At 40.3% G+C, this 17,931-nt stretch overlaps 2 protein-coding genes across 2 annotated transcripts in view; one reads left to right on the forward strand and one right to left on the reverse strand.

The window, feature by feature from the left end:
* The window catches only part of LOC109974479 (aquaporin-9-like), a 5,813-nt gene extending 1,731 nt beyond the window's left edge, over positions 1 to 4,082 (forward strand). Inside the window, exons 3-6 of the mRNA XM_020624684.1 lie at positions 482 to 619; positions 844 to 962; positions 1,803 to 2,020; positions 2,832 to 4,082. Of these exons, the coding sequence (XP_020480340.1) occupies positions 482 to 619; positions 844 to 962; positions 1,803 to 2,020; positions 2,832 to 3,036 (680 nt within the window). The 3' untranslated portion in view covers positions 3,037 to 4,082. The remainder of the gene's footprint in view (positions 1 to 481; positions 620 to 843; positions 963 to 1,802; positions 2,021 to 2,831) is intronic.
* Positions 4,083 to 5,437: 1,355 nt separating this feature from the next.
* On the reverse strand, positions 5,438 to 17,726 carry LOC109973882 (disintegrin and metalloproteinase domain-containing protein 10-like). Its single transcript, XM_020623751.1, has 16 exons — positions 17,525 to 17,726; positions 15,407 to 15,557; positions 13,944 to 14,062; positions 13,645 to 13,803; positions 13,002 to 13,102; positions 11,706 to 11,855; positions 11,347 to 11,439; positions 11,085 to 11,268; positions 10,754 to 10,917; positions 10,470 to 10,653; positions 9,647 to 9,797; positions 9,354 to 9,537; positions 9,138 to 9,246; positions 8,813 to 9,033; positions 8,591 to 8,717; positions 5,438 to 8,406 (listed from the first exon to the last, which is right to left on the reverse strand). Exons 1-16 carry the CDS (start codon positions 17,586 to 17,588, stop codon positions 8,207 to 8,209), a joined length of 2,361 nt encoding a protein of 786 aa, XP_020479407.1. The 5' UTR covers positions 17,589 to 17,726; the 3' UTR covers positions 5,438 to 8,206.
* Positions 17,727 to 17,931: the final 205 nt, after the last annotated feature.

Raw genomic sequence — 17,931 nt, forward strand, 5'->3', positions numbered from 1 at the left:
GTTTACTGGCCATTGATTTGTTAGCGCTAGTGCACAGCCTCTCTGGGGGTCATACATAACCCTGGGCACTAAATGTCCTGCAAACGCCATTGATCATAGGCTGCATTCATCTGTTTGACAGAGACCAGACTCAGTCCAAATGAGACTGCTGGCCTCATCTGAACAGCAGCTACTTCCAATTCTACATCAAAAGGACCAAGTGCATTCTTAAAAATAAATAACTGCAGGACATGAGCTGAGCTTGAATAAATAAATGCAGAATAATGCTGCTTTTTTTACTTATAGGTTGAATTTCTAAACGTGACCATTATTATGCATCTTTTGAACATACATAACAAAACCCTGCACTGCCTCAGGGGCTGCTCCCCTTCTGCTGCCTCTTGTAAATGTGACACCCTCAATAATAATGGAGAGGATATCGTGCCAGCCACCCCCACCCACCGCACCCCCCCTTCACTCTGTGTTTTGTCCTCCATCTCAGGGGGCCACGTGAACCCTGCTGTTTCTCTGGCCATGGTGATTCTGGGCAAACTAAAGATCTGGAAGTTTCCCTTCTATGTCATTGCTCAGTTTCTTGGTGCTTTTGCTGGAGCTGCTGCAGTCTTTGGGTTATATTATGGTGAATATACCTGAACTTTATTCCCTCACACATGTATATCAAACCAAACAGTTGTTAGAGATAGAATATATTAGGGATACAATTGATTTAGTGTCTCCAGTGCTTGGAAAAGCTTAACACAGAGCTGTCAGAATAAAAATATTTCAGTATATCTATCATTATGATATACTAATGGATGAAAGCGACTACTGTGCCCAATTACAGCTGTTTATTTGTTCTGTCAGACGCCTTCATGGATTTCACAAGTGGGAGTCTGTCAGTGACAGGGATCAACGCAACAGGTCACATTTTTGCTTCCTACCCCGCGAGACACCTGTCAGTCCTTGGCGGCTTCATCGATCAGGTGAGCTTTGGTTGCTGTGACCTAATGACCTCCCCTCTCATTGTGCACTGGCGCTCCCATTCAGGCTCTAAATGCTGTGAAGTCAGACCACTGTGGCTAATGAACAATTGATTGCCCTTATTTAGTCTGAGAAGACCCCCTCTTCTGCTGAGTTTTAGGTCTAATGACCCATTTCCTGGCCTTCACTCGATGGTCATATCTATACTAAAACCATTTTTAGTTTGTGTAGTCGGTGCACTGATCCAAAAATAACACCTAGCAGCAAAAAACTGTTGAAAACCACATCCAGTGAACTGTGAAGTTCAGTGTAATTAGTGTGACTGGGCTTATGCTAATGTTTCCCTTGTTAGTTCTATGCAACACTAATGTTTTAAAACAAGGAGCAGGTTGCAGACCCTAAATATCTTTTATTTAAATTAGAAGTAATTGTTTTAGTGATATACATCCAGTTAGAAGATATCGTGCTAAATGATTACAATGAAAATGTTACAAAGCGGGCTGTAATATACCCAGTACAGTCTCCACTATTGAGGTCAAGTCTGTGTTTTTTTTTATATTTGCACATTTAAAAACATGATATGTACACACTTGCAAATACACACTTGATCTATATATGCTCCAGTATACATGAATATAAAGAAAAGTAAAAGTAAGGGCGGGTAGAAAACTAAAAGCCTTGACCGCTCCTAAAAACTCAACAAAATAGTATAAGATTACTTTAAATAACAGTAATGAAAGAAAAGAAAGTCAATCAACACTGCAATTGGAAAGTTACCACTGATTGTTATCGTGTTTTTTTAAAAACTCTGTGCAATTCTTCAAGCAAATAACTTTCTGCAGGTGGTGGGGACAGGTATGCTGGTTTTGTGTATCCTTGCTATCATCGATGATGGAAACATTGGAGCTCCCAGAGGCATGGAGCCGCTGGCCATCGGCCTGATCTTCATGGCCATTGGTGTGTCCATGGGACTGAACTGTGGCTACCCCCTGAACCCTGCCAGAGACCTGGGACCCCGACTGTTCACGGCTATAGCAGGATGGGGGATGGAGGTCTTTACGTAAGTATTCAGCTGAGGAACACAGAATGTTTTATTTTTATTTTTATTTTTATATTTGTCAGTTTTTTCCCAGTGTGTCTTATATTAAGATAATTGTGTGACTTTTCTTATGTGCCTGAGCTGAATCAATTACAGGGAAATATAATATGTATGATTAATAAGTCCATAAAATGAGAACTGTACTGAATTATGGAATATATTAGTATTACAGCTAAATGAAAATGATGTAACTTTGTTCATATATATGGTGAACTATATTGTATTAGGCTTCGGATGGTATCCATAAAATGTTAGATGTAGACTAATGAATTGTAATCCAGCTACATTATAGTAAGGGTGAAACTCATGTTCATAATGCAGATCATGGTTTTTGAGAGAGAATAAATGGAAAAATAATTGTCAGTAATTTATGTTTAGTTTTATGTAACTGAGATATGTGTGTTTTGTATTTAAATAATTCTATTTAAAGAAATCTGATTATTATAGACAATCATTTAGTAGGTTATAGACTTTTAATCCATTGTATGTTTACATTGTGTGCATTATGGATAATTATACTGTACATATGTTTGCCTATCTGTCTCTGAAATTAATCCTTTTCTTTTACATTTAAAGAGATTTCTATGGCACAAGCTGCTGACACAAACTAGGATGTTAGATACTCATCACATGCACTTGAAAGATGCTGTCAATGCTTGTGAATGATCCAGCAGCAGCACCAGTGACCTACAGTGGCCTCTTTCTCAGCTTTTTGAGTGAGTGCCAGAGATCAATCAAACTCTTTTTATTTTGTCTACTTTGGTGTTCACAGCACTGCAGACTACTGGTGGTGGATCCCTGTGGCGGGACCCATGGTGGGGGGAGTTGCTGCAGCCGTCATCTACTACCTGCTCATTGAGCAGCATCACCATCACGATGAGCCCCAAAAGCCCCAGGAGGATGAGGAGGAGGAAGACGAGGAGGAGGATGAGGACAGCAGTCTGAGGGACAAATACGAGATGATCTCCATGAACTAAAACTGATGTCAACCTCCAGAACTGACTGGTCAGATTCAGCTGTTTTACTGTCAGTCAGACGACAATAGCTCAGCACAGTTTACATCTGTAAGGACAGACATCCATTAATAAACTGCCTGACTTTTAATATGCTTTATATATACATATATATGTGTGTGTGTGTGTGTGTGTGTATTGTAAACACTGTATTGTAATTATTAGCAAAAAATACCCTTCATTTGAATGTAAACTTTATGTCAGTTTCCTTTAAGGTTTGCTCCTGTTTTATTCACTGGTTGTCATTATCTGTATATTCAGTTAAAAGTTTTTGTTATTTTTTGGTTCTACCTTGTCATTATTTTGTTAAGAGATATTTCACTTCAGGGACTTGTTTTTCTTAAATGCTGAGATGCCATCATCTGTTGTGTTCTGCAGTTACATAGACTGAATTTGTTGATTTGGAAAACCATATTTCCTCCAAACCCACACATCCTAAATAATGAATACAGTTTTTGCCCTCCAACAGGCACTTTAAAGTCCCTCGGTTTAAAAGGAACAGGCTAAAAAACTCCTTTGTACATCATTCCATCCTGCTGTTAAACCAAAAGGGTGTCGCTATGTAAGATCTGTATCAGAGAACATGAGTGGTGTGTTTAATTTTATTTTGTTGCCAGCTGTTATCCATCCATCCATTATCTATACTGCTTATTCCTGAATAGGGTTGCAGGGGGGCCGGAGCCAATCCCACAACCCCAGCTGACATCGGGTGCGAGGCGGGGTCCACCCTGGACAGTTCACCAGTCTATCAGAGCTGACATGTAGACAAACAACCACACTGAAGAAGAGCTGACAGGCTGCACAGCACAAACAAGGAAAAGTTCTCAGAGAGCTGGGTCTATAGAAAAACATCAATGCTGCCAACAAGTTCAGTATGAATACTGTTTCAGCAAAGCATCCGTTACCTTCAACTGAACTGATAAATTCTTTTTAATTGTAAGGACCTGTGTCTGTAGGTTTGAATTAAAATGAAAAGACAGAATAATATTGATAATGACAGATGATAATTCTCCAAGTGGTAGCAGTGCATTATATCTGAATTTGACTAAATCTTCTCAGAATGACTGAATGGAGGAATTATTTCTTTGTCTCCAGTGTATTTCCCTCTTTATTTTGCAGTCTTCAGGGTCAGCTGCTCACTGGGGCGAGTGTTGGCTGCCACTCAGCTCAGTCTGGATATCACAGACCGGTGCTACTATGACAATCATGCTTTGTCACTGCGAGGAGAGACAAAAGGTACTGCTCGCCTATGGGCCGTGATGTCAGCTTCTAGCACAGAGCTGACACTCTAAATGGAGAATATTGACCAGGATTAGTAATACTGGCACAGGCAGAGTGGCATTAGCTTGAAGAGAACTGTGGGAAAAAACAGACCACAGCATCAGTAATAAACACTATTAAAAAAAGAAACAATGAACACAGAAAATTGTTGAGTGTGACTGTGCTCATTGATGTCACAACTAGTGACTGCAATTGAGGATCTACACTGAAAATCAATAGCAGGCCACACTCCATTGCATGTGCAACTGTGCTTCAACGACCTGATGAACACGTTCCTATAATTGTTACATCATCAAACATTCACCAGGAAAAAAAATCATTAGACAATAAATAATAAAGTAAAATGTTTACTTGGGCAGCTATGTTGCTAAAGATAAAAGTGTCGGAACAGCTGTGTTACTTCCTAACTTTACTCACATACACAAAGCTTTACTGAGCGCACACGAAGTTCTTAGGTTGAAGTTGTTGTCAGTAATTGTTAAAGTACTCTTTGATGGAAACAGAGCAGCTGTCTGTGGCTTCCACTGTTTTTTTTATAAATCCTCTTTGCCCATTAGAATATAAATGGATGATTTATTGTTATTGTCAAACTAAATATCCATTAGGAAATCTCCCACTATTATTTCCATGGCAGTTGTAGTCCTCCATATGTTAACCTTTTCAAAGGGGTGTGATTGCACTTCCATGAATTTGGGAAACTTGCAAAAAAGAGATTGCATATACATGAAAAGGAAAGATTATCCAGACAATGCTGCAATCACTTTTTCCTGTTGTTGCTCAAATAAGGCCTTTACTTAGTGGGCTTTGAATTTTAGCAAAAAAGTTACAGAAAAGTAGAATGCCAAGATATTGAGTTCATCAAAAGCAGTTTCAAAAACAATGAAATCCTGCACTTATATATGGACGCGTCTTTCAAACTTTACAACACGAGTTTGAAACAAGCCTTGTCTTATGCACTTTAAGTCTGAAGCTCAATGTAAACTGGTCTACATGTGTTAGTGCAATGTCCCTGTAAGTGCCTCCTGTACACCTGCACAACACTGCCCCCAGTGGACAAGAAAGGACAAAGATTGCACACGTTACAGACAGTAAACAGGGGTCTATTTTATTTTGAACAAGTCTTTTAATTAATGCATTTCAAGTACTCCAAAAATTACATCTCTTTGCACAATACAATTTTATTTTTATTTTTTTTTAGTAAAAATGTTCAAAGTGAACAAAAATTTCCGATACTGTATAAAACACAGTGAACATTAAAATCAAACAGTAGTTTTACTTTTTAATCTCGTGTTCTTTCGGCCTACATCACCTACAACATTTCAACTCAATCTGGACATTTTCAGTGCACGTTTAGCTAAAAATTTTACCAAGACTACGAAATTAAAAATAAATGTACAGGCATTATTCTTCTGCTCTTCTACCCAAACCATGCCACAGGATAACAAAGACAAAAAAAATGAGAATGTAACATTAATAACTCCATCACACTGATTTGTTTTTACCATTGATGATGGTGGAGAAAAGTATCGAGCAAAGCAAACTCCAGTTCAACTAGCACATATAAGAACATAAATAACTTAGAAGAGAGGAAAGTTTGTCACATATGAACATCTTTGAACAATTTACTGTGGAATTAGAATTTTAAAAAAAAATTAACAGATGTATCAAAATTTTCATTGTCAAATGAAATGCAAATTTTTGAAGTACTGTACAAGTTTACATGTTAATTCTCTAGGTCTAACAGGTGTGATCCAGCCTAGGAGATTCAATTTTAAAAGCTCCATTTTGTACAGTCATGAGAAGTTGCAGAACGCACCAACCTAATTCGACTGCCATGTGAAATAAACTGCTGACTGCGAGACTCTTTCACTTCAAGTTCCCTCAAGAGCACATGTGTAATTATTATGACCACTGGGATAGAGTTGTAATACATTAGCTGTAATCAGAAGTGCATGCATGTAAAAATAATAATGCCAGGATAAAATAAAGTCAGAGCACAAAAACAGGTCCTTTGCCAAACATAATGCAAAATTCGGAGCTTTTTCAGTCTGTGCCAAAGTTTGCTCCCACATATCAAATCATTTTGTTGGGTGAAATACTTGCACAGTAAATAAATCACAGTATTTTGCATAAAACATCATGAAAAGATTATGAAATCCTTACAGTTAGTGTTATTTTCCAAAACGTCCTTCATGCTTTGCTGCAGCGAGAGGAGGAAGAAAACACCTGAGGTCAAACAATCCCACAAAAAAATAAACTATAACGTCTCCATCAGTTCTTCCATTTAAAGTGGCTCCAGAAACCTCACTGGTGTTTTAGAAAACCTGTGCGCAGAGATCAACTTTATGGAGTTTTATGGCACGCTGAATGAAATTCACACTGAGGCCTGCACCCATGAGCTCTTAAGGAGATTCAGTCCACAATGTGATCAGACCAGGAGAAAACTGTAGGCGATTAAAAAAAAAAAAAGTTTTAACTGCTGCTTTTCTTCAGCAAAACTAGTGAACACACTGGTAAAAGTGTTAGTGAATAGTGTGACAATACTGCTGCATTAAGCTGCTCCTTCCAGGTGTAAGACTAACATTAATAGCTGTCAAAGTAAAGAGTGTTGAGTGACATACAAATATTACAGACCTCGGTCAATTAATAGTCACATTTAATAAATGTCTGCATGCCCACATTGAAAATGTCTTAGATTTGCTATCTTCAAAAATAATAGATTGATTTAATCTTACTTTTTTTTTTTTATACATCCACACTGGAGTCATTTTTTATTTCCACACATGTAAACTAACTCTGTAACATGATGCACTCTCACTTCTAAATTAACCTTCACTTTCCTTTGTCTTTAAATCGGCTTCAGTTAGTGGTTATTCTTCCTTCATCATCAAGAACAAATGGGTAGAGGCGATAGAAGATGTACCAAACTTTGTTCCCATGACTCTCTATACCTCATCTAGCTTGTTACACAACATGAGCAAAACACGTTAGCAAGACAATTTAAAATAAAAGAAAAACAGTGACCTCAAACAAGGCCTAAAAAGTGGGATATGGTGGCCTTGTTCAAATTTGAAACCTAGCAATCTAACAAAAGTGAGAGAGATCCACCTGATTGGACGACTGCGAAGAGAACTTGGTAGCCACAAATCCTCAACAGTGATGTCCAAGGAACTCATCACAACTGTCACTCCTTCATTTATGTGTTAAGAGTCCTGAGAGCACTAACCAAAAAAATTAAAGAAAATAAGTGAAGAATTACACATTTACAGTAGAAGAAAGTTTGTTTTCACTTATGATACACTAAATATGTACAATCACATGCAGAAGACCGTCTGCACAAGAGACCGGAGCCTGTCTTTAGCCTTTTGACATGTTTAAATCACAAAAGTGCCGCAAATCTTCATTTAGCATCTCTCTTTCCTGGCTAGGATGGCGAAAGAAAAGCATAGAACAATTCACCAGCAGCCACAGGCGTATCACTCAAGAAGATGTTGCAAAAGAAAAAAAAACAAACAAACAAACAAAAAAAAAAAATCAATCACAGAATGGACTAAAGCTACACAAATTGTTAACTCCTTGGCACTCCTTCAAAAAGAAAAAAAGTGGAAAAAGATGCTAGATCGCACTGGATTGGAAATGGCTGATGGTCAAATCCACTCCACAAAGAGCCAATCGAGATGCTAGATAGCGTTTTCTGTTTTTCACGCATCTGTTTTGTCTATAAAATGGAGGATATGATGGTGACTAACAACCATGTCAGGCTTTTCTTTGGATGGAGTGACGCTTTTGTTTCCCACTGTAGGCACAAGAAGGAGCCAAGGCATTGGAGGGAGGCTGGGTGGGGTCCAGGGTCTCAGCGTCTCATCTGGCCCATCTGATAGTTCTCTCTGGGCTGACGGTGGTGCCTCTGGGGCTGTGCCTGGCGCTGAGGCTGCCTCTGGGGTTGCCGCTGGCCGCCGTGTCCACCGTGGCCGTGCTGGTGAGAATGTGGGTGCTGAGACTGCTGCACCTGAGAGCTGGCATGCTGCTGCGCTCGCCGCCTCTTCAAAGTGCCTGTCAAGAGAAGGGCTACTAGTTGAGCTTGTTGAAAGACAGACCAAGATCAACAGTTTACTCCAAACACAATCCATTTAATTTGGTGTCATTTCTACTGTAGGAAATGTTATTTTCAGCTTAATGTGATAAACTGCTTTTCCTTGGGTATGACAAGATGTTCTTTGTAAACCTCTGGACTCACCTGGAAGTGGTTTGGGAGGGGGAAGTTTGGGGTTACTGCTTGGTGTATGCACACTACAGATCTTAATGAAACCAGCCATGAGCATGATGAGGGCGATGCCCATCAAAAGCACTGCCCACCAATGAGCCTAGAGAAGAGAATGAAACCCACAAACACAACCAAAAAGAGAGAACACCTCATGATAACTACTCATCCAATCTGAATCAAGAAGTTGACACATACCACAATCCACTCTGCAATATTCTCGTAGAGCTCCGGGTTGAAGATGGCCTTCTTTAGCCTGGCCAGTGGTCCGTCTGCATCCACCAGACGACACTTCATGAACACGTCACAGTAGCCCTTGAAATCGTTGCAGGGTGAGCCGGCTGGCAGCGTGGTAACTTTCTTATTGAAGAAACGAGCCAGGCGCTCTGATCCGGTGCTGCTACATGTATTGGGATTCACTGTGGAGAAGAATCAGACAGTCAACACATAGTCAAATGACCAAGACAAAATCGCAAGCATATTTTATTGAAACAAAAAACTGGAGAAAGGGTAAATCACTCACTCTTCTCCATGCAGCACACATGGCAAAGCTCAGTCTCGTCCTTGCCGTCTTGGCTGGCACATGTGCAAGCCTCGAGCCCGTACTTCTTGCAGATGGAGCCAGAGCAGCCCTGCGGGGGTTGAGCATGAGGATAGGCGAGATCAGACACCGACTGGTATGAATATGAAGTTGCTATAACAACCAGTTCTTCCAGGGGTGAAGCCTTCCACCACTCACCCCGTTGAGGCAGACTTGGGTCTCTCCATGGCAGGCGGTGAAGTTGGCCTTGGGCTCAGATGCGGGGCACTGGGCGCTGACTCCGTTACACATGCCCTGGTGAGCGCACTCCGACTCCTCCCTGCACTTCTCATTATGGCCCTTGTAAGTGCATTCGGTAGTACAACAAGGACCCTGGCTGGGACTGGTAGTAAGGAGACAAGTGCCGAGTCAAGAACAAGCTGGCAGATCTTCCTTATGGAACAACAAAATGATCGGGCAAATGGAAACTGAAAAATAAAATCCACATCTACCTGCAGACTTTGTTGGGCTTTAATTTGCACTTCTTATTGTCAGGCTGGTTGGCATCGTAGCAGCACAGGTCCCTGCACTGGTCACTGTAGCCACAGTCACACTCCTCTCCTGGCTCCACCAAGCCGTTGCCACAGATGGGCTGGCCAGACTCTGTTTGGGCGAGGACAAATTAACAAAACTACAAGTCTACAAGAAATCAGACATTTAATATGAAAGCTGTCTCATCACAAAACCAAACTGAACAAATATTGTTGTAAGAGAATGAGCTGTTGTGAGACAAAATCAAAGTGTTCAAATAGAAAAAGACTCTTGGGGGATCCCATTGCAACACTGAACCCAGACAAACACACTCAGTCAGGCAGTACAAGTGTGACAAAACAGTTTTTGGAAACTAACGCCAATATCTGAGATTTTCCCACTAATAACTGCCAAGACTGATTTGCTTGAGGCTGCATGAGCAAACAGATGAGGCTCTTTACCAATCTTACAGTTAAAATGAGTGGTTAAAATGTGTCTTTATCATGTTGCTGAAATGATATATAAAAAAAAATATCACAAATAGTGGGATTCCATCACCTGCCAAATGCTGTCAGTAAAAATAAAACTGGACTTGTGCCAATATCGTATTTCAAATCTGAGAGTCATGGTGCATTTTTAGTTACCCACTCTCCCACCACAGCACTGCAGTTAAAAATCTCCCACACTGTAAGTACAGGTAAAAATCAGAGCAATATGGTGGTTTCTATCGACATGTCTGAATCAAAGCTCTCTATAGACACTCAGGTTAAATGTCCAAGGTCCAACACAAAAAGTAAAACGTACCAACAAAGCAGTTGCTTCTCTTTTTTTCCAGCACCTGGCTGATGTTACGAATGCTACAGATGGAGAACTTATTGTTATTGAGCTTGTCTCCTGATGTTGCTCTTGCATACATTATATAATTGCCCTTCTCCTTCTTGTCTTGGCTTTTGGATTCCCCTGGGGTGCACTCAGATCCGGAGTCATGCTGAGAACAGGAAAGAAAAAGCATTCAGAGGTTAAAAGAGGAAGGGACCAAGTGTACATTTCTTCTCACTACACATAAATGTGGCACATCTTTAACTCACCGGGGAGCCAAAGTTGTGTCCTACTTCATGTGCAAAAGTGATGTGGGAGACTTTTGGAGGTACGTGGGAGGCGTAGTTCTGTACAGTGATTATACCAGTGTTGAGAGACTTCTTTTTTCCATCAGAGTACAACTTGCTTTTTTCACAGATGCCTCCGGAGCTCCCTGACAAGGAAAAACAAGTTGGAGCAAACCTTCTTCCAAATCACAGCTAAAAAACAACAACAACAACAAAAAAACCTGAAAGATTGTGCTCATTAAAGAGGGTAAATGTGATCAATGCCATGGGAGTTTTTCCATTAATGTACAGATGACTTCACATCTTTCACTACCTGAGGGGGCTCCCACCCATGCCAAACCCAACACCCCGTCATCAAAGTCTCTGTCGGTGAAAACATAAGCCAGGCAGTAGTCATCGTGGTTCTGCTCCGAGTTCAGCTCCAAGAACTTCTCCACTCCGATGTTGGCAAAGCGGAATGGGTTGGACTTGTCCCTCTCATCACTAGTAGTGTTTATCTACATGGGGAGGTTATGATGAGTTCAGACCAAATGTAAAGTGTAAACTTGGCATCGCCCAATCAACACGTGGCTCACCCTGATCCGCTTCACCATGAAACTGATGTTGCGAATACCCATGAAGTCTGTGCCCTGATAGATCGCATCAATTGCCTTCACATGACTGGAGATCTGGAGGAACAAGATGCAGCAAAAGGAATTTTTTGCTGTTGATCCTCTATTGCATAGTGTTATGACTCACTCCTTACACTGAATAAGAGGTGTTATTATTCCAGTAAAAATTAGACGCTTCATACTAAAGAGCCATTACTGCTGATTAAAAATGTGCCTCTGCAGCAACTTCACTACACAGAAATCCTCCGTACTGACTGGGTACATCTAATTTTACAGCACCACACTAGCATGTGTCCAGTGAGTGGCAGTGAATGTGCATTTACCTGAGCGATGACGGCCTCTCTGGTCTTGTAGTACTTGTAGAAGAGGTGGTCAGTCTGAATGAAGAGCTGGCAGGTGTTTTTCTCAGCCTGGGCCATCCTCTTCTTCCTCAGCAACACAGGGTCATTAGAGCCTCCCTCAGTGTGGAGCTCCTGGTGGAGGTATCACAGGGAGAGACAGTCAAATAAAACATACAAATATATAGATTAAAATTTTAAACCAAACAGAGGCTAAAATAATAATTCTTGTTTTGTTTTTTTAAGGCTGCTCTTTTTCTTCTGCCATTTGTTCATGAACTGCAGCATTGATGTTCCCACGTACTGCATGTCACATACAAGGATATGGTGGTGGAGGGAGAAGAGAACAGAATGATACTAAAATGTCCTGTTACAGGAATGATTTGGTTTGGGGGAAATGTCTTTTTTTTTTTTTTTTTGACTCAGCCCAATGCATGCCTGTCTCGTTGCGTGCAGTTTGAAGTAGCTCCAGTTTGTCTTCCATGTATTACCACTACATCTGAGTCACAGAGCATCTGATTTTCCTAACAACAAATACCCAGCAACCTTTGAAAAACCCAGAGTCTTTTACCAATACTTAAGCTGAGGGTTTTTCCAGAAATACTGTAATAAATAAAATATACTGATAAAAATGACTTTATTTTGGATCCACTTCCTTTTTACAACAACATACCACTTAGCAGGTCATATCAGTGCTACTATAGCTATTCTCTATTGTGGTTACATCTGAACATTCTGACTGAGGACTGAAGACAGTGTTCAGTGTTGCTGTCTGGCTGCTGCCTCTGTTATGAGTAAGACCGAGGCTGCAGTGTTCTGTACACAAGGACATTATGTCTACATACTTTGATATCAAGATTATAAGTAGGGAGTGCTCTTGCTTTAGTTTGCTCTTTGCTGTAAAAACATATTGCTTTCTGAATGCACTGAGCCAGATCTTGTATTCTTGAATTTATTATTTTAATATTTCCATAACAACTTCCATGGGATAAATACTTTTGTGGGCATTTGCTATTCGATGCTATTTATTCTGTATTTCCAGGCTCTGAGTTTTAAATTTGAAACAGAAAACCAGGCATCTGTGTGCACAAACCTAATCTAAAGTGAAGTATAAGACTTTGAGCAAAGAACAGCTACCAATTACTCATGTAGACATCCATTCATTGAGCAGATACAGGCCAGTCTCACCTGCTCAAACTACACACGGAGTCTTAAAGGAAAAATTTCCTCAAGAACCACTGGTCACTGTGAGAGTTTGTTGTGATGTGTGGTGGAGTTCACCTTGGGTGCTTCCTTTACAGCAGAGCCCTGGTACTTCCTCATCTTTTCAAACACTGAGCTATCAGCACAGCCTCCCTCTGGACCATATTTGTGTGGGTAATCTGAGTGAGAGAGGCAGACACAACGCTTAGGATTATGGGAGACAAAGTTAGCTACTTAAACTCTTGGGCTTCCCTATTGCTGGAGCTATTCATGACAAGCTAATGGATGCTTACATGCTTACATGCCACTTGAGCCTAGCTTTGCTGTGTGAGCTGTTACCTTTCTGTTGCTCTCATTAGCTATTTCTGCCACGTTTCTGTTTAATTTGCCCGACAGCCATATACTATATGTACACAGAAGATTTGAAATTACAGGGTGCCAGTGTGGTGAGGTGTATTTGGTACTCACCATCAGTGCCAACAGTGTAAAGACAGTACCAATATTGTAAAAACCGCTTAAATGAGCCAGTAGCCCGAGAGAAAGATCGTGTTACTCAGCTAATGAGCAACCTGGGTATCTCTGCCCCCTGGGAGATGATCACACCAGTCTGTCTCCATCAGATCAGCTGCCCTAAGCTTTACTGATCACACATTTACATCTGTGTGCATCCAGAAAATAGGCTGCCAAAGTGTTTCTGTAGTTGAAGTTGTTGGGGACTCACGTATGTCATCTTCGTGGTAGATGACAGAGTGGAATGGCACATTTTTATCCTCCAGGTATCTCTCAGCAGGCTCCACATAGTAGGTACCATGGTAGCTCTGAATGAAGCCCTCAAACTTACCATCCACAATGGAGCCATGAGTCAAGGTACCTTTCTCACCTGGGAATCCAAATTACAGAGGTATAGGTGACAGGGGATTCAGAAGAACAAGATTAACAGCAAAATGCCCAGGGCTGCATTACTGCTTCCATTGTTAAGAAATACAACGAAACAAATTTGAATGACGAGGACAGTCTCACCGTAGATTTCTCCCGTGTAGATATGAGAGGTATCGTATGGAATCTCTTCTCCTGAAATGTCCACCTTTAAATCTTGGGAAAACAAGGTGGTATCTCTCCTCATTCGTAAATTAAAATGTCTGAAAGCAAAGAAATAAAACAAAAGACATTGGAATGTGATGATACAGGTTACAAAGAGGAACAGCTGTTATGTGTATTCCGAGATGTTTGTTTTCTTGAGGTCTCAAAACTGTCTTATTTATTCATGTCACACACTGTGGCCTATGGATTTGGGTGTGGACCTGACTTTGAGCTCACTTTAGGAGGTTAGCAATATTTACCCAGCCTTGGAGAAAAAGGAAAATGCAAATGAAAGGGGTCAAAGGGGTCAAAGCAAGGGCAGAGCTTAGCAGAGTATAAACATCTGAGCTATTTTCTGTTGCACAAGGAGGATGTGCAGTCTTCATCTTGTAAGAGGGAACAGAATATTAGGACATCTTGACACAATGATGATTTTGTTGATCAAACATATGTCAGGGAAACAAAGCTGATACACGAAACCTACACAGTGCTCTTTCTGTATGCTTCTATTGCTCTATAGGTCAGTGCAAAACAACTAAATTACCTGGAAGAAAACAGTGAGCTTTGTAAAATCTAGATCTGAAAAGTATGATAAAACTCAAAGCTATGGCCCACAAATCTCATCCTGTATGTGTACAGTACCTTCTGCATGACAGCTGTTTTCTGTTATGCCTTAATGCAAGATACAAAGATGATTTAGCTGGAAACTTCAGACAATTTGTTCAAGTCAGTCAAAAAGAAGGTGGATGGTGTGCTGCAATTACATGCAAAAATTACTTGCTTTGTTGTGAAATCAAAAGGAAAAGAAGCCAACATGTTCCAGCTTTTCAAAGAAACAGACATCTTCTTTCCTTGTGCATGTTAACACAGTTCTTATCCTTCTCTCCCTTAATAACAAACATCAGAGTTTGAGACCGGCAGGCTGTGCTAAAGGCAGGGTGATGAACAGCCTTTGCCAAGCTCCAAGCCAGATGGCCTTGACTTTGTCATGGTGAGTGAAGACACTTCATCAAGCAGCACTACCTCTCCAAACTTCTGGGTAACAAGGAAAATATGCATCCATGCAACCATCTTCTTTACTTTAAGAGATCTCCCTCCCAGCTATCATGCGTACAAAAACACCACAAAAGGACCCAATCCATCACAGGTCTAGCTAACATAGACATAGGTCATAATTTGCATGACCTGCAATAATGTAAAATGAAGCTGTATTAAATGTAAACAACTTTCAAACACACTGCAAATTCCACCTACACCTGACCTCAACCTTTAATTATAAACAGTACAGGCAGATGAGATGAGCTCTGAAAATACATAAACACTGGTAAATAATGAGATAGATAAAGAGACTGAGGCTCAAACAAAGTTTCCCTTTAGGTTAATATATGAGAAAAAACACAAACCTTCCATGTGCATGAAAATCTAGCTGAAGGAACCTGTCTTCATGAGAGAGCGCCCTCTTGGCCCTTTGATGCTTGCTGTGCATGAGCTCTGTATCGTAGGAAAGGCCTTCATAGTGATGGATGTACTTGTTTAGGGGATTTCTATAGTGTCCTGTAAAAAACAACAAACAAACAAAAACAAAAAAAACATTGAAAATCTTATTAACAAATATAAGGAAGATACAATCTCATTAAATACTTATGCTAACAAAATGATAGCAGTTGTTCCAAGTGTCTCATTTATGCTAGGTTTTATATTTACAGTATGTACCGCATATAACCATAAATAACACATGTATATAGATTTGCCTGAGAACTCATTGCACAGATAATGAAGACAATAGAACGGCAACATAAAATATACATATTAAAGACTATCAAATGTTGGGGACAAAGAGGAGAATCCAAATCCATGTCTGTAACAGCCTTAGTATCACAGTGTGTCTATAACATCAACCAATCTGAGCAGATGGCAGATAAACACAAACCTGTTTTGTAATGTCAGGCAATTTGAGTTGTTAAAGTGACAGAGTATAACATCCAGTTTTTAGAGTAATTAAGTTAGGCATAGTACATGCTAGGATAGTTTTGGTGATCCTCTCAAAGAAGAGATGATCTGGCAGATATTTGACAGTCAGGATTAAAATGATGGAAACTTGCAACAAACCACTATGGTCTGTGTTTTACAATTCAGCTAAATCTATTTAAGTCAAATGGATGCTGTGCTCAACAACAGCCCCCAACGTCACAGCATAATTATTTCACCACCAGAAGAGTGGGTGGTGGGCTTGAAGGAAAACGCTTCGAGCACCTCCAACCATTTCACAAACTGCTTCACACTCAAAAGCAGAGTGACAAAACTACACTTCAAGAAAACAGTCATTTCATTTAGGCCATTTAAGCCCTTCTGAAAGTTACATCTGCTTAAATCTTTGCCCCGTAACATATAAACCATTACAATGTGTTTTGAGTAAATTCAGTACATATAATTAGTACTGTCTGCTAGGTAATTATGCCTGACTAGTGAGCCATAAATTACAGGATTCGGTGCAACTAGTAACAAATATGGGTAAAGCTGAGCAACCTTCAGTTAGTTCTACATTGATGTACATCATGAAATATTTAGGGGCTGACATTAAATTTTTCATTGAGGGGAATATAACATGTGAAGGCCATGACTATTAAACACCTCTCAGGGTCCACATCAAATAAGACCAGCATTACACAAACACAAGGACTCCCAATTCTTATATTTCTGTGAGAATAAAAACTATCCGAGGCCTTTAAAACCCTGCAGAAGGTTTATAAAATTATATGATGAAGCCCAATCTAATACATATGTTGTAGTATTTAACACCATGAAATGGTCAAATAATGTGAACGAATTGTAGCTAGTTGCTATTTTTGACAGTTTGACAAGGGATGGGGTTTGACAATTAGAAAAGATGAAAAAAGCCACTACAAGTGACTGCAACTTATTTCCAAAATATCTAATCCAACGTTATTGCAGCCGACGATATATTAACTTGGAAAACAGTGAAAAACTGTAATGACCAGTGGCAACACAAAAAATAAAATCATGACAACAAACCTGAAAACTTGTATGCAAACTGCATGTTAAACACCGGCCTGGTTCAGGTAACAGAACGTCTGCGGCTAAACTTACAATTTGGACAAAATCGCCAACGCTAGTGGCTCAAGTATCGGCACGAAGCTAAACGGTCCGTTAACCGAGAGTCGGCATCACCATCTTCTCATAACAATGGCTGTCGCCGCTATTCGCACGATAACAACAAAACCGAGCCAAACCTAGCAATAAAACCTGTGACAACACACAGAAATAACTCAGCAATATGTGTTTATTTCAAACAGCTGCGCGAAACAAATACATCTGATACGCTTCGCATAATTTGTTGGCTAGAAGTAATACGGCAAAAGGGTGCAGTCCGCTTCATAACAAGCAGGCCCTGCTGATCCCTCCTGTTAGCTAACGGGCTATCAGCGTTTCTGCTCCTCTCAGCCGCTGCTTCATAGATTAAACACAACTTGTAAGATTTTATCCGGAAAAGCCTCACTCACCTTGGGTGTAGTTTAGTAAGTAGACGAAGAGGAAAACTTTAAGAAACATATCGGACAAATCCATTGTTAGAGCATTGATACCGTTTTCACTTTATTGTCCTACTTAGCTAGGCGCAGACGCCCTGTGTTTATTGCAGCTTCCTCTCATCTCTCCCCCTTTTTCCCCGACGTCGTGACGCCAGACGCAAGGACAGCTGGCACCCCTAATACATCCACGGTCCAGTCCTGCATACCTTGGCGCACTACGTGTGGCTAGGTGTAATGTAATGTGTGCGATGTGTACAGTACTGTTTCCATCATTACGGGTACATTCAAAATTAGGAAAATGTGGTCAGGATTGTATTTTAATATTTCAGTGACCACACAGTTCTTAACTGTGGAAGAAGTAACTACACCGCCGCTCAAAA

The sequence above is a fragment of the Monopterus albus genome, unplaced genomic scaffold (assembly GCF_001952655.1).
Source record: "Monopterus albus unplaced genomic scaffold, M_albus_1.0 scaffold7.1, whole genome shotgun sequence".
NCBI lineage: Eukaryota > Metazoa > Chordata > Actinopteri > Synbranchiformes > Synbranchidae > Monopterus > Monopterus albus.

Excerpts from the sequence above, each read along its gene's own strand:
- LOC109973882 (XM_020623751.1), bottom strand. The coding sequence starts at position 17,588 with ATGGATTTGTCCGATATGTTTCTTAAAGTTTTCCTCTTCGTCTACTTA. Across the intron at positions 11,269-11,346 it reads TCATGGTGAAGCGGATCAGG|ATAAACACTACTAGTGATGA; the intron begins GTGAGCCACGTG and ends CTCCCCATGTAG. Across the intron at positions 8,718-8,812 it reads ATATTGCAGAGTGGATTGTG|GCTCATTGGTGGGCAGTGCT; the intron begins GTATGTGTCAAC and ends TCTCTTCTCTAG.